The following is a 19,845-nucleotide window of genomic DNA, read 5'->3' on the forward strand; positions in this document are numbered from 1 at the left end:
CCATTTAACCCAGATACCATCTCAAGGAAGAGAAAGAGAATGGATGCTAACCAAATGAAGAAAGAAGTGGGTGAAATGCCAAAAGCTTAGTCAAATATATTGTCTAAAGCTGGGAAAGATCTTACATGGATTCTGCTTGAGTATAGTAACCTGATAGTTAAATTCATATATCTATTTATAGATCAGATCTTTCATTGAACCACTTCTGTTGCTCCTGCCAAATATATTTGGCAGTGGACTACAACCTTTCTTGGCTATAGACATATCACAAAATTGTGGCATGAAGTAAAGAACATTAAATACACCGTCAGCAACAAAGCTCAGACTCTCAGACAAAAGCAAATTCTGCAAAGTCTCGTAAAAGAAGAATAAATTGTTAAGGTTAAAGGTCATTAACACTTTAATGGCTAGAGAGAAATGTCATTTCCTCTTCAATCCATAAACATCACACTCGTGGAATGGGATCAGTAGCCTGTGCTTGCTGGTGTGTAAATGAACCTCTGCCTTTCCCAATTTCATGCTGAAGTGAGCAAACATTGAAAACCCTGCTCTTTGCCTACACTGGTGTGGAATCAGAGTCAATGATATATCTGTCACTGCAGAATGAACTCACCATTTTTTTCTTCCTTATTTTCCTTCTGGTTTCATTTTGTTTCCTTGATCCTCATTTTTCTATTTCTTTTTCATTTTTAATTAGTTTTATTTTTCCTATTTCCTTTCTCTCTTCAACCATACTTGGCTGTGGCATATGCTTGGTATGGCAGTCGAGACTCAATGCTAGAAAATGTTTAAACACAATGGACCTACAAACCTTTCTGTGCAAAGCTAAAAAAAATAGTATTGAGCAGATAAAACTCACATTGATGAAGTGTTAGATAATTAGCTGTACATTTATGAGTGAGCTATTGGTTAATGCTAGTCATTAAAATAGTATAGACATTTTAATGCAAGACTTTTGTGTGTCCTTCTTTTCAGCTCATGTAAAGGTACACAACAACCAAAATGCATTTCTGGCAAGATTTTCAACACTAACCACTTGGTTTGATCTAAGTCACAGCTGGTTCTGTTCACTCCTAGAAGAACCAGCTTTTAACAATGCTGAACACTCAAACAGGATATTGTTCTAAGAGTCACATCTCTCCTCCTCTCAGAGGCAGAGTTCTTTGAAACTTTCCACCAAATGAATTTTAACTGTGCCAAACTGGGATCATTCTCTCAGGTGGTTTCAGAAGATTCCCCTTCAAAAACACAGAGCCATAAGAAGAAATCCTAGATAAGAAAAAGTGGTTCCATGTTCATCAGATCAGAAATGAGTAAGAAACTGGAGAATGGTATTTGACAAAAATGATGGATCTCACAGAGGGAAGCTGGCAGGGAGTTGTCAACGAACACAAGTTTTATTTTATTCACTTTCAGGATCTGGGTATCTCTGGCAAGGCCAGAACTTATTACGCATCTCAAACTGTCCTTGGGAAGGTGGTGATAAGTCAATGCCTCGAACCACTGGAGTCTAACTGGTGAAGGTACTCCTATATTGCTATTGGATAGGGAGTTCCAGGATTTAGGCCATGTAAGAATGATGGACCAGCGATAATTTTCCAAATCAGGATGGTGTACGACTGGGATGGCGACGTGCAAGTGGTGGTGTTCCCATGGCCTGTATTCTGGGAGCTCTGCACTGCAGCCAACGTCTCTTCCAGGGGTGAATGCAAAAGATACTTTCACCAAAAATGGAAGCTTCCCCTCTTTTCCCCATTGTGTATTGAATGGTTATGGCAGAGAGATCAGAGCAGCCCACTGTAAAGGTGTTATTGGATTTCACTGGACACAAGGGGAGATAATTGTACCATTTAAAATTAATGGCAGGTAAGTAATTTCAGCAAAGAATGTATTTGAAGGTTTCATTGGGGTAAAGGCCATAGCAGATGAGACAGTGACATAGTCAGGAGGGCTGCTGGCTCAGTGCTCCAGAGACCCAGCTTTAATCCTGATCTCAGGAGGTACTGTCTGTGTGGGGTTGGCATGTTCTGCATGTGACTGCATGGGTTTTCTCACAGATCCCAAAAACGCGTGGGTTGGTAGGTTAATTGGCCGCTGTAAGTTGCCCCTTCTGTATAGGTAATTGGGAGAATCTGGGGGGAGTTGATGGGAACACTGGGAGAATAAAGCAGAATTAATATAGGATTAGTGTAAGTGGGTGGTTGATGGTAAGTGCAGACTTGGTGGGCTGAAGGGCCTGTTTTCATGCTCTATTTATTTATGAGTCCATATTAGTCTTTGGAGAAGAAGCCTTGGAAGAGCCATGGGTCACTTTGATCACCAGATCCAGCCAAAGTCAAGGGCTGTAAAGGAAATGTTGAGTTCAATGGATGTTGCAGGAATAAAATTGGGATTTGTCAACTATCTGAGCAAGTTCCTGTCCCACCTGAGTGAGCCACTCAGACTGCTGATCATGAAGAATATGGAATGGTATTGGCTGGATGCTCATGAAGAAACATTCAAATAAATCAGGAGATAGTCATAGCTGAGTCTGCATTGTGATATGTTCAAGGTAAGAAGGAGCTGAAGCCCCAGTTAGACACATCAGAAGATGGATCTTGGAGCAATGATCATACATATGGGTTAGCCGATCAAGCACACAAGCTAGGATCTGATGGATAGTGACACATACCACACAAACTGAAATGGTGCTGCTTTTCCTATCTTGTGCTGGAAAGGTTTCACCAATATACATATGGGAGAACTGTATATGTGAAAAAACCACTCATGTTCATTTAAGTCCCTTCATTGATCTCCATGGAGGTTGCAAAGAATTCTTGTGAAGATAAAAATATACAGTGTAGATATCCAATACTTTCCAGGCAAAGGCAATCAAGAGGAGGACATGTTGAATCAAACTCATCTCAAGGACACGAGGTGTCAAGGAAATTGGACTTGAGCATCTGTATGGCAAGATACATTTCCATCTGTCAGCTGTTGATGCAGGAGAATGAGGCCGCCAGACAAGAAGAGATAATACAGCCCCTGAAGTGAGTAATTCAGATGGTATGGGAAGAGTCACAGTGTAAGACTGACTCTGGTCTCAGACCATACTGTCCCTGTGAAAGGTGAACTGATCATTCAAGGTGACCGTATCTTCAGAGGTAAAAGGGTAAAAGCCACAAATGAAGGGCAGGATTAAACACTCTTATTCATTATGTGTGCAAGAAAATTGTTGCCTCCACAGAGCAAGAGAAAGCACCCACTGACCAGGGAAGAACAAGGAGATCAGGGATCATGAGCAGAAATGTGAGCTAAATACATAGAAACATAGAAAAATACAGCATTGGGTGGTCTTTTACAAGCTTAAAAGAAAGTTTAAACTGAGGTACTGGTCACTGGTAAAGGGCCACAGCTCACAAGAGACAACTTTGTGAACTTCTCTGTGGACTGGCAGTTTGATCACTTAGCACTTAGCAATATCAGCTCACTTTCCACAAAGTAATGGAAGGACGGAAAATGTTGTGAGGGTGGCCATGGAACTGCTGAAGGCACTAAATCATAATGATCAGTCTCCTATTTGAACATCCCAGCCTTCCTCAGTATTCCAGTCCAAGGGATGACGAGAGATTTTTGGGTAGAGGCTCCCGACAACACAAAACCTGTTAGAACCAAGCACAAAAAAGTTCAGGAATACAACTGAAGGCAGCCAGAAGTCACAATGGTGCAGTTGGTAGAGCTGCTGCCTCACTGCCTCAGTAATTCAGGTTCAATCCTAATCTCTGTGCTGTCTGTGTGGAGTTTGCATGTTCTCCCTGTGACTGCATGTGCTTCTTCTCAAAGACATGGGGGTTGGTAGGTTTATTGGCCACTGCAAATTGTCCCTAGTATGTAGGGGGTGGTAGACTCTGGGGGGAGATGATGGGAATGTAGGGAAAATAAAATGGGCTGTGTAGATGGGTGCAGGCACAGTGGCCAAAGGGCCTGTTTCTGTGCCATGTGAATGTATGACTCAATGACAGGCACACTGCTACAACAGAGGTGCAAACGACCTGCTAGTACTAAGGGTTGGAGACATAATGAGAATGAAGCTTCTATGAAACCAGCACCAGACATGACAGAAGTGGTGGCTCAAGACATACTGTATCTAAGATCGTGTAAGTTCAGAAGGGTGAACAATGTCAGAAGAACCAGCATCAACTCAGGAAGACCAACAAAGAGGCTTGTTTACAGAAGCAGATGTGTAGATATTAGAGGATGAACCACTAACCCTGCAGAGTGAGAAGACCACAACTTGCCAACAGGTTCAGGGAATACCATGCCGGTTGGCACCAAATCTGGGAATGTGGTCTGTGAACCCACCAATAATCTAAACAAATCCATGTGAAGGTAAGATAGAGACTGGAGAGTTATTACAGGTGATTGTTTTTACCCTTGATTTTTCATTATTATAGGAGGGAGCTAACATATTTTGGATGTGTAACATTGGTTGGTACCACTTTAAGAATTGCATCTTACAACATTGTTCAGTGCAGAACTGCCAGAATCTGTGGAGAAAATCACAGTAAAAAGAACGTTGTCTTGACACCAAGCTTTTATTTAATTAAGTACCCTTGCTGTAAGTTTGAATTACTGACTATTTTCCAGTACCCCAGTGAGAGAAATAGAAACTGAGTTAGATAACATTACAGACAGATAAAATTTTTGTGTTAAATGTACTATCAAGGTTAAAGCTTTTGCAAACAAAAGAAATCTGAACAGACTTGTAAAATGGTTTGCTTTAAAAGGGATCAATTTATAGAGTGTGAAGATTCTTTTGAACTTGATTGGGTGAATAAAAAAGAATGCCATTAAGCCAGCACTATAAACACAATAATACTTTTAAAACAATACAACTTTTATAGAAGTAGTTCTTTCAGTTTCAAATTAATTTGTGGGTCACAATTTATTGTGTAGCAGACACAATGATTAGTATAATTCTGAACTGTAATGACTATATTTTCAAATAATAAAATTAAATGGCCATATGTGTTGTGTTAAATCAGCAAATAGAGCTGGAGGGGAAAAATTTAATGGTAATGCCCGAGGTCCCAAATTTATACCCAAGTTACTTATATATTAATAATAAATATCATGGGATATTTTTGTTCTTACAAAAGATTCTTCCGGCAAATAATTTTTTATTTGCCTTGCAGCCAGCTATAAAACTATGTCTGAATGTGGAGATGGGTAGTCATAACTGCTGTGATGCGAGAGGAAAACTTGTACCATACGTGCAATGGCATTGATTGTAATTGTTTCCCTATAAGCATACAACAGAAGCAGAGATTATGTCTTTAATAGGAAAATGTCTTTTTGATTACAAGAGTCTCACATGTTAGCCATATGTCAGAATTCTTAATGTGTAAGCAAAACCTGACCTCTCCAGGGCAGGATGAGTTTTCTCTGGCCTCTTGTGTTCATGGTTATTAGACAATGCAAGTGTCACAGCTGTTGTATTAGACTGAAGAGCTTTTCACTACAAACTGCAGAAATAGCCAAAGTAGATAACCTGTAACAGTTCTATAGATTCAGGGTTGGACCTTCTGAAAATACAGGCTGCAGACCATATGTTAAGATGACATTAATGTGATTTTTATCTGAGATTCTCTCATGCATGGACTTCAATTAAAACCACATAAAGGAGGTTTTTTTTCACCTGTAAATTGGAGCAGAGCAATTTTGATGCTTCGGTTTCTTTATTGACAGGAGGAAAAAAGACAGATAGAAGGGCAGATTTCTGATTCACAAATTCTAATTAGTAGATTTGTGTTATTGACTGCTGTCCTAGTTCTAAAATACCTGATATTATTCTGGATCATCTGGCTCTAAGTAATGAGAAACATGCTGTGAACACAGTGTATTTTATTAGTGGAGTCTTGGCTTGGTGCAAGATGAAATATTTTGTTTTAAATTATTTCTTTAACTGCTTGAGGACGTAAAGATGTTAATCACAATCAGAAGAAAATAACAAAAAAAAGCTCAAGGCTCACGGCAGCTGTGGCTCATTTTAAAACACCATCACCACAGCTTTCAGCATTCAAACCACAGGCCTATAGATTCGAGTGCTAAAATCTAGGCTGACTCGCTAGTGCAGTGTGGAAGGGGTGCAGCACTGTCAAAGGTGGTATCATTTGAAAGATACATTAAATTGAGGCATTTCTCCTTTCCCTGATGGGTTTAAAAAAATCATAGGGAAGAGGAAGTAGAGCAGAGGAATTATCCTGGTGACTATCTGGTATTTTACTCCACAATACACAAAATGAAATTCTCTGTCATTTTCTCACTGACTTTCCTGGGAGCTTGTTGTGTGCAAATTGGTCGGCATATTTTGAACATTGGACAATGGCTATACTGCTATTTCGCTGGCCGAATACACTTTGAATCTTCCTGAAAGTAATGTGCAAGGAACAAAATAAGTGCAGGGAACAATATAAATGCAAGACTTTCTTTCTTTTAGCGGCTGCATTAATAGTTTCTCCTCCACCAACGTTGTTCCCTTCCATTTCAGACAGCCTTCTTCAGGCAAGAGCATAAAGCAGTTTGACCTGCTGCTGCCAGAAATGTCAATTATGGTTTAGCTGCAGGTGCAAGTAACCCTTTCTTTGATCTCCATTCCTCCCTGTCATTGAGCACTTGATGATAAAAGTAAGATTAATCCCTCAGTTTCCAGGACAGCATGATTTCAGGCCTTAGCAGGGACTGATATTCAGCTGACAGCGTGAATAAATTATGCTGCCAAGCCAGTAACTCATTGTATTTTAACTCACCCCTTTTAACAGTTACCATACGATTTTAGTTCATTCTAACAGTTGACCTGGATTATTTACAAATAGGCCTGCAGTTCTGCAGTTTGAATTTAATAAAAAATTGACTTTAAAGAGCATAACCACAAAATTCCCAAAAAGAGTAAACAAAGATTCAGAATGCTTGTTGTATCTCCCGTGTGCATCAAATTCAGGAAGTTTGCTCTGTTTTGTTTAAGAAAATGTAATGCATTTTTTTCTGTACACTTTATACAATTTCAACAGTGAGGATCAATTAACAGCGCACATCTCTCTCAAATAAGCAACTTTAAATCTAGTCTAATTATGGATTTTCAGAGCCCTCCTGACCTCCTTACAGATTTTGGTGTTGAAGCAATTGCTTGCTTCTGGACTTAAACTCAAAGAAGTTCCTGATTCTCTGTCAGACCCACTTGGAACTAAGCCCTTTGCTCCCTGAAATCTGCAGTGAAATCAGTTCAGGCACAATTTCATGATCCAGAAGTTTGCTATCCAGAAAGCATTTGATCTACATGTCACCAATTTCAACCAAGTATCTCTTAGTTCTGCAAAGTTCCCTTACGCTCAACTTGAGAGGCAGAATACACAGCCTCTATATTGACTCTCCGTGCTCCTTTTACAAACTGTATGTTCTAGTCACCGTCATTGTTATCACACAACTTTCCTGTTCAATAGAATCACAATTTGCCTGTGCATATAGATATACTACAAGAAGGTCTAACATTGCTTTACTTACTCTGCAGCTTTTGCTTTTTGACACAATCTAATTAACACACTCAGAGAACATCAACACAAATTATACAATCAGGTCTGATTAAAAACTTGCTTTTAGCACAACTATTTTGGTAAATTATGTTGTAATTCATAAGTATAATTGAAGTCAGCAGCTGCAGTTGATCTGGCTTTACATTTCAGAATCTACATTAGCATTGCCACTAATCTCCATTTCTTTTATATGAAATGTTACAGAAACAAATGCAATCTGGAACTCTTGTTGGATAACTACATAAAAAAGAGAGTTTGAACAGTACTTAAAAATAACATGCAGATAAGTTTAATAATGAATGTTCCTGTACTACAAGGGCAATTCTTCACAAAAGATTCAAAGCTGAATTTTAACTGTAATTGGTTAAAACAAAAGCTAATTATTATCTCCAGTATAAAACCTGATGCTTTTTTTTAGCACAGCTTACTCACCATGCAACTCTTTCTATTAATTTGTACCGAAATTAAAAGTTGCTTCTTTTTTTAATGTCCTGAAGTCAGACAGATGGCAATATTGTGGTAGATACTTATTGTCAACTAGGTTGTTCCTATAGCAACAGAATCTGTATCTTCTGAAGCAAAGACCATAAAGCATACATAAAAATTAAAAACGGGAGGTTAAAGTATGAAAAGCAGGCTTTTTTTGAAAGTCATTTAAATTTCTTTGTGTATTATCATTTACATGAACATTTTAGAAACTGTCCCAAGACATTTGCATTTATGTGTTTCTGGCATATCCATGAGAAGGAAGAGGCTATAAAGAAAGGCTATAAAGAAAGATTTTGTTCACAGGGAGAGGTTGAACAGTTGGAATGGGTTGTCAGGAAGGGTTCTCACAGCTAGGTCACTGGAATCATTGAAGAAGCACCACAATGCTGTTTCAGGCTTGCCAAATTTGATTGAAATATTCCTGGAGGTCACATCATGTCTCACTTATACTTGCCTAATCATATAGCACTCCCCCCCCCCCAACCCCTTCAAAAGTTCATTATCTAATGTAAAAGTTCTTGGAGAAAATAGTAAAAGGAACACAATATCTGTTTAATGCCACATTGGTTTCTCTTCCAGATGTTTGCGGCAATGTCTGTGTGTGTGTGCTTGTGAATTTCATTTTGCAAGAGTCTAAAAGAGGCATATTTGCAAATTGTTACTCGTTGATTGGCTAATTAACAGCAGCAAATACAAGGAAGGTAGGTATAAGTGGAGCGGCCATTTTGGGAGTGGCCATTGGACCAGTGTTACAGTTGGGGACTGAGGCTTTGGCTCAAGAGGATTCAGCAAGTCGAGGCTAAAAGTCTCTGGTAAGTTTCTTTCTTTCTCTGATTTTTCCTTTAGTCCCAGGCTAGAGTAGTTAGAATGGCTCCAGGGTCAGTGGTGTATTCATCTTGTGAGATCTGGGTGTTCTGGGAAACCTTGAGTCTCCCTGATAGCTACCTCTTCCACAAACCCACAGCTACCTCGATTATAGCACCTCCCACCCTGTCTCTTGCAAGGACGCTCTCCCTTTTTCTCAATTTCTCTGCCTCCACCACACCTGCTCCCATGATGAGGTTTTCCACTCCAGGGCATCCGAGATGTCCAACTTCTTTTCTAACCAGGGCTTCCCCCTGACTGTGGTCAAGAGAGCTCGTGCCTGTATCTCTGTCATTTCCTGAACCTCCGCTCTCATCCCCACCCCTCCCAGACCCAACAGGGATAGGGTCCCCCTTGTCCTCACATTTCATCCCACCAGCCTACATATCTAACACATCAATCTCCGCAACTTCTGCCATCTCCAACGGGACCCCACCACCAAGTGTATCTTCCCTTCCCCACCCCTTTCTGCCTTTCGCAGGGACTGCTCTCTCCATGACTCCCTCGTTCACTCCTCTCCCATCCCGCTCCCACCATGGGAATTTTCCACTGCTCCTGCCATAGGTGGAACGCCTGCCCCTACACCACCTCAATCCAGGAACCCAAATAGTTCTCTCAGGTGAGACAGAGATTCAGCTGCACCCTCCTTAATATCATCTACTGCATTTGGTGTTCCAAGTGTGTCCTCCTCTACATTGGTGAGACCAAAAGCAGACTAGGTGACTGTTTCACAGAACACCTGTGCTCTGTCTGTAACCACGACCTGCATCTTCCCGTTGCCAGTCACTTCAACTCCCCCCTCCCACACTATCACAGATATGTCAGTCCTCGGCCTCCTCCACTGCCTGGAGAATTCCAAGCATAAACTGGAGGAAGAGCACCACAGTTTCCATCCTGGAACCTTGCAGCCTAACGGCATGAATATTGAATTCTCCCACTTTAGGTAATCCCCACCCCCCTTCCCCACAACTCCACCCCCACCATGCTTCTTCTCTTCTTCCCTTTCCTAGCCTCTTTTTTCCTCTCTCTCCTTACCTTTGACCCATTCCCCAGTGGATCTGCTCTCCCCTCCTCCCCCGCACCTGCCTATCACTACCTCTTACCCGCATCTACCTATCACCACCTTGTGCCCACTCCACCTCCCCTCTTTTGTCCACCTATCACTGCTCTGCTTTTCCCTCCTATATATTGGGCTTCCCCTTCCCCTATATTCAGTCCTGAAGAAGGGTCCTGACCCAAAACATTGACCGCCTGCTTTTCTCCACAGATGCTGCCTGGCCTGCTGAGATCCTCCAGCATCATGATGTTTTTCATCTAGATTCCAGCATCTGCAGTCCTTTGTTTCTCTTGTTCCTGATAGCAACATCTGCATGAGGTGCATCCAGCTGCAACTCCTTACAGACTGAGTTAGGAAACTGGAGCTGCAGCTGGATGACCTTCGGCTCCTATGGGATACTGAGGAGTTCATATATAAGAGCTACAGGGAGGCAGTCACTTCTAAGCTGCAGGAGGCAGGTAGCGGGGCAACTGTCAGCAGAAGAACAGGCAGTTAGTGCACAGTACCCCTGTGGCCGTTTCCCCTGAATAACAGGTATACTGCTTTGGATACTGTTGGGGGGGGGGGGCGCGGATGACCTACCAGGGGAAAGCCACAGTGACCAGGTCTCTGGCACTGAGCCTGGTTGTGTGGTGCAGAAGGGAAGGAGGGAGAAGAGGAAGGCAGTAGTGATAGGGAATTCCATAGTAATGGGGGCAGACAGGAGATTCTGTGGACGTGAAAGAGACTCCTGGATGGCATGTTGCCTCCCTGGTGCCAGGGTCAGGGACGTCTCAGATTGGGTCCGCAGCATTCTGAAGGGGGAGGGTGAACAGCCGGAGGTTATGGTACGTATTGGTACCAATGACATAGGTAGGAAAAGAGATGAGGTCCTTGAAGAGGGAATACAGGGAGCTAGATAGCAGGACTTCAAGGGTAGTAATCTCTGGATTGCTGCCTGTGCCACGTGCCTGTGAGGGTAAGCATATGTTGATTTGGCAGATGAATGCATGGCTGAGGAGTTGGTGCAGGGGGCAGGGTTTCAGGTATGTGGATCATTGGGATCTCTTCTGGGGAAGGTACGACCTGTACAAAAGGGATGAGTTACACCTGAACTGGAAGGGGACCAATATTCTTGTGGGCAGGTTTGCTAGAGCTGTTGGGGAGGGTTTAAACTGGTTTAGCAGGGAGATGGGAACCAGAGTGATGGGTCAGAGGTTGGTGCATTTACTGTACAAGTAGATGCAGAGTGTAGAAAGACTGTGAGGAAGGACAGGCAGTCGAAAGGGCAAAATTGCAGTCAGTTGGATGGGCTGAAGTGTGTCTACTTTAATGCGAGAAGTATCAGGAACAAGGGTGCTGAACTTAGAGTATGGGTAAGTACATGGAACTGTGATGTGGTGGCCATTACAGAAACTTGGCTGTCACAAGGGCAGGAATGGCTGCTGGATATTGCGGGGTTTAGATGTTTCAAAAGGGACAGGGATGGAGGTAAAAAAGGTGGGGGAGTGGCTTTGCTGATCAGGGACAGTGTCACAGCTGTAGAAAGGGAGGATGTCCTGGAGGGATCGTCTACTGAGTTAAGGTGGGTGGAAGTCAGAAACAGGAAGGGAGCGATCACTCCATTGGGAGTATTCTACAGAACCTCCAATAGCAGCAGAGACACTGAGGAGCAGATCGGGAGGCAGATTTTGGAGAGGTGCAAAAATAACAGGGTTGTTGTCATGGGTGATTTCAACTTCCCTCATATTGATTGGCACCTCCTTAGTGTAAAGGGGATAGATGGGGCAGAGTTTGTTAGGCGAGTCCAGGAAGGATTGCTGACACAGTATGTGACAGGCCGATTAGAGGAGAGGCCATACTGGACCTGGTAATAGGCAATGAGCCTGATCAGGTTTCAGATCTCTCGGTGGGAGAGCATTTTGGAGACAGTGACCATAACTCCTTGACCTTTACCATAGCCTTGAAGAGGGATAAGAGCAGATGATATGGGAAAGTACTTAACTAGAGGAGGGGGAATTATGATGCTATTAGGCAGGAACTTGGGAGCATAAATTGGGAAACAGATGTTCCTGGGGAAGGCACAACAGAAATGTGGAGGTTGTTTAGGGAGTACTTGCATGGTGTTCTGGATAGGTTTATCCCATTGAGGCAGGGTAAGGATGGTAGAGTGAAGGAACTATGGTTGACAAGAGACATAGAATATCTTGTCAAGCGCAAGTAAGAAGCTTACCTAAGGTTTCGAAAGCAAGCATCAGACAGGCTCTGGAGAGTTACAAGGTAGCGAGGAGGGAGCTTAAGAATGGACTTAGGAGAGCTAGAAAGGGCATGAGAAGGCCTTGGCGAGTAGGATTAAGGAAAACCCCAAGGCGTTGTACATGTATGTGAAGAATAGGAGGATGACAAGAGTGAGGGTAGGACCGATCAGGGATATAAGAGGAAACATGTGCCTGGAGTCAAAAGAGATAGGGGAGGTCCTTAATGAATACTTTGCTTCAGTATTCACCATTGAGAGAGACCTTGACGTTTGTGATGATGGTGTACAACAGGCTGATACACTAGGGCATGTTGATGTGAGGAAAGAGGATGTGCTGGAACTTTTGAAAACATTAGGATAGTTAAGTGACCAGGGCCAGACTGGATATATCCAAGGTTATTACGGGAAACAAAGGAAGAGAATGCTGTGCCTTTGGCAATGACCTTTGTGTCCTCACTGGCCACAGGAGTAGTGCCAGATGATTGGAGGGTGGCAAATGTTGTTCTTTTTTTCAAGAAAAGGAGTAGGGATAACCCTGGGAATTATAGACCAGTGAGTCTTACTTTAGTGGTGGGCAAATTATTGGAGAAGATTCTTAGAGACAGGATTTATGGGCATTTGGAGAAGCACAGGCTGATTAGGGACAGTCAGCATGGCTTTGTGAGGGGCAGGTCGTGCCTCATGAGCCTGATTGAATTCTCTGAGGATGTGACAAAGCACATCGATGAAGGTAGAGCAGTGGATGTGGTGTACATGGATTTTAGTAAGGCGTTTGATAAGATTCCTCATGGAAGGCTCATTCAGAAAGTCAGGAGGCATGGGATCAAGGGAAACTTGGGTGTGTGGATTCAGAATTGGCTCGCCCATAGAAGACAGAGGGTGGTGGTAGACAGGAGCATATTCTGCCTGGAGGTCGGTGACCAGTGGTGTTCTGCAGGGATCTGTTCTGGGTATTGGTATTTGTATTGGTTTATTATTGTCACTTGTACCGAGGTACAGTGAAAAGCTTGTCTTACAAACCAATCATACAGGTCAATTCATTACACAGTGCAGTTACATTGAGTTAGTACAAAGTGCATTGATGTAGTACAGGTAAAAACAGTGACAGTGCAGAGTAAAGCGTCACAGCTACAGAGAAAGTGCAGTGCAATAAGGTGCAAGGTCACAACAAGGTAGATCATGAGGTCATAGTCCATCTCATTGTATAAGGGAACAGTTCAATAGTCTTATCACAGTGGGGTAGAAGCTGTCCTTAAGTCTGGTGGTACGTGCCCTCAGGCACCTGTATCTTCTACCCGATGGAAGAGGAGAGAAGAGAGAATGAAGGGAGGGAAGGGTTAGATAGATCTTCAAGCATGAGAAAATGTCGGCTCAACATTGTGGACTGAAGGGCTTGTACTGTGCTGTAATGTTCAATGTTTGCAGAATAATATTTAATTCCTGGAGGCACCAAGACAGTCCTGGATGGTGAGCATCCATTTGCTGAAGTGGGCATGATTCTATATTGTAACACAAATCCATAGAAAGGTACCAGAAGTTGTCAGGAAAATGATAGATTCACATTGCATAGAGTACAGTAGCAAAGCAGTTAAGTTACTGGACTAGTCTCCAAGAGCTTTTAGAATTGATCCAAGCATGAGTTCAAATCCTACCAAGGCAGCTAGGGAACTGAAATTCAAATAAATCTGGATCATGAAACTATGGGATTGTCACAAAAAAAAAACAATCTGATTTACTGTTGTCTCAGTCTGACCTAAACATCACTACAAAACCACCAATGCGACTGACCCTTAACAACTCACTGAAGTGGTTGAGCAAGCCACTTAGTTCTGGGTCCAATTAGGGATGGACATTAAATGCCAGTGATATCTCCATCTTATGAAGGGATAAATAAAAATAAACAATAAACAAGCTAGCCTGCTTGTGTAATTGTATGTACGAGATAATTTCTCCACTGGAGCAGGTAGGACTGAGACATAATCAATATTGGCTTTCATTTTAATGACTGACAAGCTGCACATACCGACTGTGCCTCCACAGGCAGTTTGCCAGTGAAACAAAAATGAATACGGGTCTGCTGCGATGTCAGCAGTAATGTTTCATCACCTGATTCCAAATAAAAACAGCAATTTTTAAACAGATTTATCCTTGTGGTGGTTTATTACAACAATTTTTTTTTGATGTGTACAACTTAGGCCAGATGTGGACTAACTGATTTCGAGCCCCACAGAACCACAAATGTGCTCATTCAGGGTAAACAACTTCCCGAAATCTTAAAACACGGCTAAGGTCTCTTAATAGCAACTTATGCGGCATAATGCCTCTCCTAAGACTGACATCAGTGTTGCCTCAACAACACCCACACTAAGGTCACGTCAAATACATTTCCAATGTTTGGTCCCAAGGGGGCTGTCTTCCTAAATTACATTCATGTTCTCCACTAATTGAAATCACAAAATTGCGGATGCTGGAAATCTGAAATAAAAAAACAGAAAATCTGGAAATATTCAGCAAGTCAGGCAGCATCAGTGGAAAGGGAAATAGAATTAATGTTTCAGATCAAAGACATTTCATCAGAACTGGGAAGGAGAGATAACACAAGTGGTTTTCTCACTTTTCTGTTCTGATAAAAGGTCTTCAATCTGAAATGCTGTCTCAGGTTTTCTCTCCACAGATGCTGCCTGCCCTGCTGAGTATTTCCAGCGTTTTCTGTTTTTTAACTCATGTTCTCTAGCTTTTCCAGCTAAAAGCAGATGCAATAAGATCCAATTTTGCCCTGCATGCAAATCCAACAATTATTTGTTAATGACTGACCTGTGATAACAAGTGCTTATGATCTGTGGGATTGAAGTAATACACTAATTCTGTCAGAGTATTTTAGTAATGTATTCTGATAGAAACAAGTAACAAAGCTGCCCACCTATAGTTCCTCAAAGTTTTCAGGTGAATTGACACAGAACACTCTGTGTGTGACAGATTCAGCAATAATCTGATTGATCCTAACCTGCTCTAAAATACTGTATCCGATCAAAAGTCAAGGAAAATGAAAGACAAAACACATTAAGCAAGGAAAATCCAGGGGTGTCATAAGGCCTATTCATAAATTGGTCACAATATTCAATTCTCAACAAACTAGAAAAAGCAGCTGATCTGGCAATCAATTGGAATGGTTTCAGGAGAGCAGGAGTTGACAGTGGAGGCTGCATTACCTTCCATCAACAATGGGGAAGGAGTGTTTACAAATTGGAATCCAACCGCAGTGAACGATATAATTGGCAAGTGCAGCTCTGACCTTCTATTAGCACCCTGATTCCCTGTGTGACCCAGTCAAAAGGTAGGTCAGTTAATCAGTTGGGGTTGAGCATCATGCAGGAAGCTGTACAGGGGCCACAGTTGTGGTTTTAAACCATGACTTATGTCCTTCTCACCAGACACAAGATCAAGGGTTGGGGATTCAAAATCCTTTAAGAATGGGTGTATCCTACCACTCTGAAGGTTGTGTATAGAGGTGGTGAGCAGTTGTGTCTGTGTGCTGCTTAATGGAACTGCACATTAACAAGATGCTAAATCAGGTGCTGGCAATATTATGCCAGCTTTGACATCTTCCTCATGGCATGACACAAGTGCCTTCTGAAAAACTCTATAATCTTCTCCTTGAGATATTTAAGGTTGGGGAAAGACCCTGCAACACCCTCCCTCTGGGAAGTGCCAACCTGTCCTGCAAGAAAGCAGAATAATTGAACCGGAGGTTAGCAAATGAAGTGGGAGAGTTGAACTGAGAGATGAAGGTACATGTTGAAATGAAGGGACAAGTTTTAGGGTTGTGCATGCAAAAAATTCCAGAAAACCATAGTGTGAATTAAGATTGGTTGTTTTTACAGTGGGGAGGAGTAGAAGAGTTGTGCCATAGAGTCACATAGGAGGGAAAAAGACCCTTCTTCCAACTAAATCTGTGCCGAGCGTCATGCACTGTGCCACACTAATTCCATTTTATTCTTTACAGATCCTTTTCACTTCCCCCAGATTCTACCATTTACACATACTAGGGGCAATTTGGGGCAAATTAGTCAATCTGCATGCCTTTGGGAAGTAGGAGGAAATCAGAGTACCCCGTGACAATGTGCTTCCCAATATGTGGATCTGTGGGGGACTAAAAGGACTGCGATTTTCCCATTAAATTATTTAGGCATGATGCTGCCCAAGTAAACATTCAAAACTGAATTACATCCACTTTTCTCATTTTGAGTCCATCACTAAATTAGTTAAAAGTTATTTAAAAATAATTACGTATAGTGTTGGTTCAATGATTTAACCTTTTAGTTCTTTCACTAGAAGTTCTAGATTAACAGTTTATGATTCAAATTAGTAATTCACATCTATTCATCCATCTCCAGGATTCCCAATGTGAATTGATTTACTGTACAATATATAGTCTTTTGCCTGGTTGGTCCTGGGAACCTGCGGCCTGCTGAAGATTTGCTTATAACAGATATACACATGGATTTCAATTTGTAGATCTAAGTGCCTCATAAATCAGATGTGATAATACACATTGTGCTCATTACTAATGTCTCCTTACCTGATAACCAGAGTCATTACAAGTCAGGTAGCATTTGCCACAGTTAATGCACATTTCCTCATCAATCAAAGCTACCACATGCTCCTTGTTACTCAGCACTCCATAGGCTCCGATATGTGACAGAGTTCTGCCAATTATTTCCTAGAAAAGTGCATGAAAAATAACCAATATAATTTGGAAAGTCAAAAATACATAGAAATCCTTAAACTGTGTACAAATTTTGATACAGTGCAGTTCAACAATCCAAGGATCGAAAGACAAGTAATCTAAATTTTTTCTCCCTAAATTGTCTAAATAAAAGTATTTTACTTTTGTTTGCAATAAGACACAAGCAACCATATCTAATCTTGTTTCTTAAGTGAAACGTTATCCATTTGACAGGTCCTTGACTTAATAATGCTTTCTTTCCCCCCATTCCTTTCAATTTTTAACCTCACTGCTTTTTTTTAATCTCAGACCCATTTTGAAGAGTACTCCATTAACACACTGAATAGTTTTCACTCTCTTTCATTATGCATTTACATGGGGGACAGAGAGTTGATTTTACTGGGTTGTCTCCAATATCCTTGGTGGATGCTGGTGTGGCCAATCAGAAGAAGCCCTGAAGAAATCCCCAGTGATGGTCATAAATCTGAACCACTGCTGACAACTGTGAAAGGCCACCTTTGAAAAAAACCCTGCGGCTATATCTGATCCCTGTTTTATGATGCACATTATACAGTTGTTAAAAAGATATAGTCTTGAAAAGAACTTTACAATAGCCATAAAACTGTACAATGTTGCAATGCATATTATTTTGCATTTGTGAACTTTCTTCTAAGTGCAACAATTTTTGATCCATCTGATACAAGGCACCTGGATTACAGAAAAACATCCTCTGTCTATATCAGAGTTGTATCTCACTGACCTGCTCTGGCAAATCTGTGCTTGAATCGACTATCATTTTATAGAGCAATTATAACCCCTGGCATTTTGACCCTGACTATTAACTGACTCTTTAAATCCCTCTGTCCCATCTCTGGAACAACAAGATTATAGATTTTAAGCTGCTGTCAACCCTTTCTGCTGGCTGACAATGTGCGCAGTCCAATCTCTCCAGTTATCAGCCCCATCCTCTCTAAACTCATCCTCACCTCCATTTGAACAATTCATCCTCTATCTATTTGTGCTTTCAAACTACTACTATATTTCCCAACCCCTTTTGTCTTTCAAGGTTGTTGTTACCTAAATCCGTCTCAATCTTTCTAGTAATTCTCTGTAGAAACAAGATTCCACCCTGCCATAGCATGAAGACATATCTGACAAAGCCTCAAATTGTATGCACAGTGACACGGTGATTAGCCTTCTCATTTTACCCTTGTATGCTGCATCTTTGAAGGAGAAGTTGGCCAGAGGCCCTTTGAACTTGCTCCAACTTTCAATGACATCTTAACCTCAGCACCAGTTTCCTGCATTTCCCATGACCCTCGGCTTCCCGGTAGATCAAAAACCTGACTACTTCAACATCCAATGATTTAGCTTCATCAGTTCTCTGTGGTAGAGAATTCCAAAAATTCATGAACCTCTAAGAGAAGAAATCCTTCCTCACTTCCTTTCTAAACAGCCAACCCATTATTCTAAAACTGTGCCCTGTAGTTCTTGGTTCTCATCAGGGGGAAATATCCTCTCAGCATTCACCCTGCCAAGCACACTCAAGACCTTATTTGTTTCAATAAGATCACCTGTCATTCTTCTAAACTGCGATGGACAAAAGCCCAACTTCCTTAACTGTTCCTCATAAGACAACCTGTTTATTCCAGGAGAGAACCCAGAAAAGTTTCTACAAAGCTCATGGATCTCTTAAATAAGGAGGCAATTCAAATGCACAGGAATGTAAGAAAGTAAGAGTAGTGGACTTGGCCCAATACGTCACTGACACATACCTCACAACCATTGGTAGTATCTACATGAGGCGCTGCCTCAAGAAGGCAACATCCCTCATCAAAGATCCCCACCATCCGGGCCATGCCATCTTTTTGCAGCTACCTTCAGGCAGGAGGTACAGAAGCCTGAAGTTGCACACCACCAGGTTCAAGAACAGCTACTTCCTTTCAACCATTCGGCTCTTGAAACAACCTGCACAACCTTAATCACTACCTCAGTACAGCAATTTGTGCCACAATAGACTTTGTTTTTGTTGTTCTAATTGTGTCCTTTCTTGTATAATTTATGTTGTTAATTTGTGTCTTTTTGTGAATATTGTGTGCCTGATGCTGTGTGCCTGTGATGCTGCTGCAAGTAAGTTTCTCATTGCATCTCTGCATACATAAGATAAGATACAAGATACAAGATAAGATATTTATTTATTAGTCACATGTTCACTGAAACACACAGTGAAATGCGTCTTTCTGCACTACTGAGAATGTGCTGCGGACAGCCCACGAGTGTCGTCACTCCTCCGGAGCCAACATAGCATGCCCACAGCTCCTAACCTGTATGTCTTTGGAACGTGGGAGGAAACCGGAGCACCCGAAGGAAACCCACGCATACATGGGGAGAACGTACAAACTCCTTACAGACAGTGGTGGAATCGAACCCGGGTCGCTGGCGTTGTGATAGCGTTATGCTAACCACTACACTACCGTGCCACCCATGTACTTGTGCCTTTGACAATAAACTCAACCTTGACTTTGAGAACAAAGGTTTTCATGCTTTCTCCCTATCCCCCAGATTCCTGGGCTGTTACTTCAGGAGTTTCCAAGGATCTTTTCCTTGGGTCCTTTCTCCTCCACATCACCATGCTGCTCCTTGGCAACACACTCTGTAGTTACGGGAGCAGATTCCATTGGCACAGTAACGATGCACAGCTTTACATCTGCATCATTTTTCTTCTGCCATCTCCAGCTGACTACCTTGTGCTGTCCAACTGTTCACTCCTTGATGAGGGTACTTGGATAAGTCAAGAGTTCAGTTGAAAACCACCAAATTCAGCTCTAACAATCGGTTCTTTGTATTGATTCCATCCTCCACTTGGCTTCTATCTCAGGCTGTTGCGCTGATTCCAATTTGACCC

General features: G+C 41.9%; 1 protein-coding gene across 6 annotated transcripts in view; it reads right to left on the reverse strand.

Moving 5' to 3' along the window:
* LOC127568515 (dihydropyrimidine dehydrogenase [NADP(+)]-like) overlaps nucleotides 1-19,845 on the reverse strand; it is a 581,379-nt gene that overhangs the window by 9,558 nt on the left and 551,976 nt on the right. For all 6 annotated transcript variants that reach the window (XM_052012359.1, XM_052012358.1, XM_052012364.1 and 3 more), the window contains one exon: nucleotides 16,794-16,934. In XM_052012359.1, coding sequence (XP_051868319.1) covers nucleotides 16,794-16,934 — 141 coding nt within the window. The remainder of the gene's footprint in view (nucleotides 1-16,793; nucleotides 16,935-19,845) is intronic.

The sequence above is a fragment of the Pristis pectinata genome, chromosome 3 (genome assembly GCF_009764475.1).
Source record: "Pristis pectinata isolate sPriPec2 chromosome 3, sPriPec2.1.pri, whole genome shotgun sequence".
In the NCBI taxonomy this organism is placed as follows: domain Eukaryota; kingdom Metazoa; phylum Chordata; class Chondrichthyes; order Rhinopristiformes; family Pristidae; genus Pristis; species Pristis pectinata.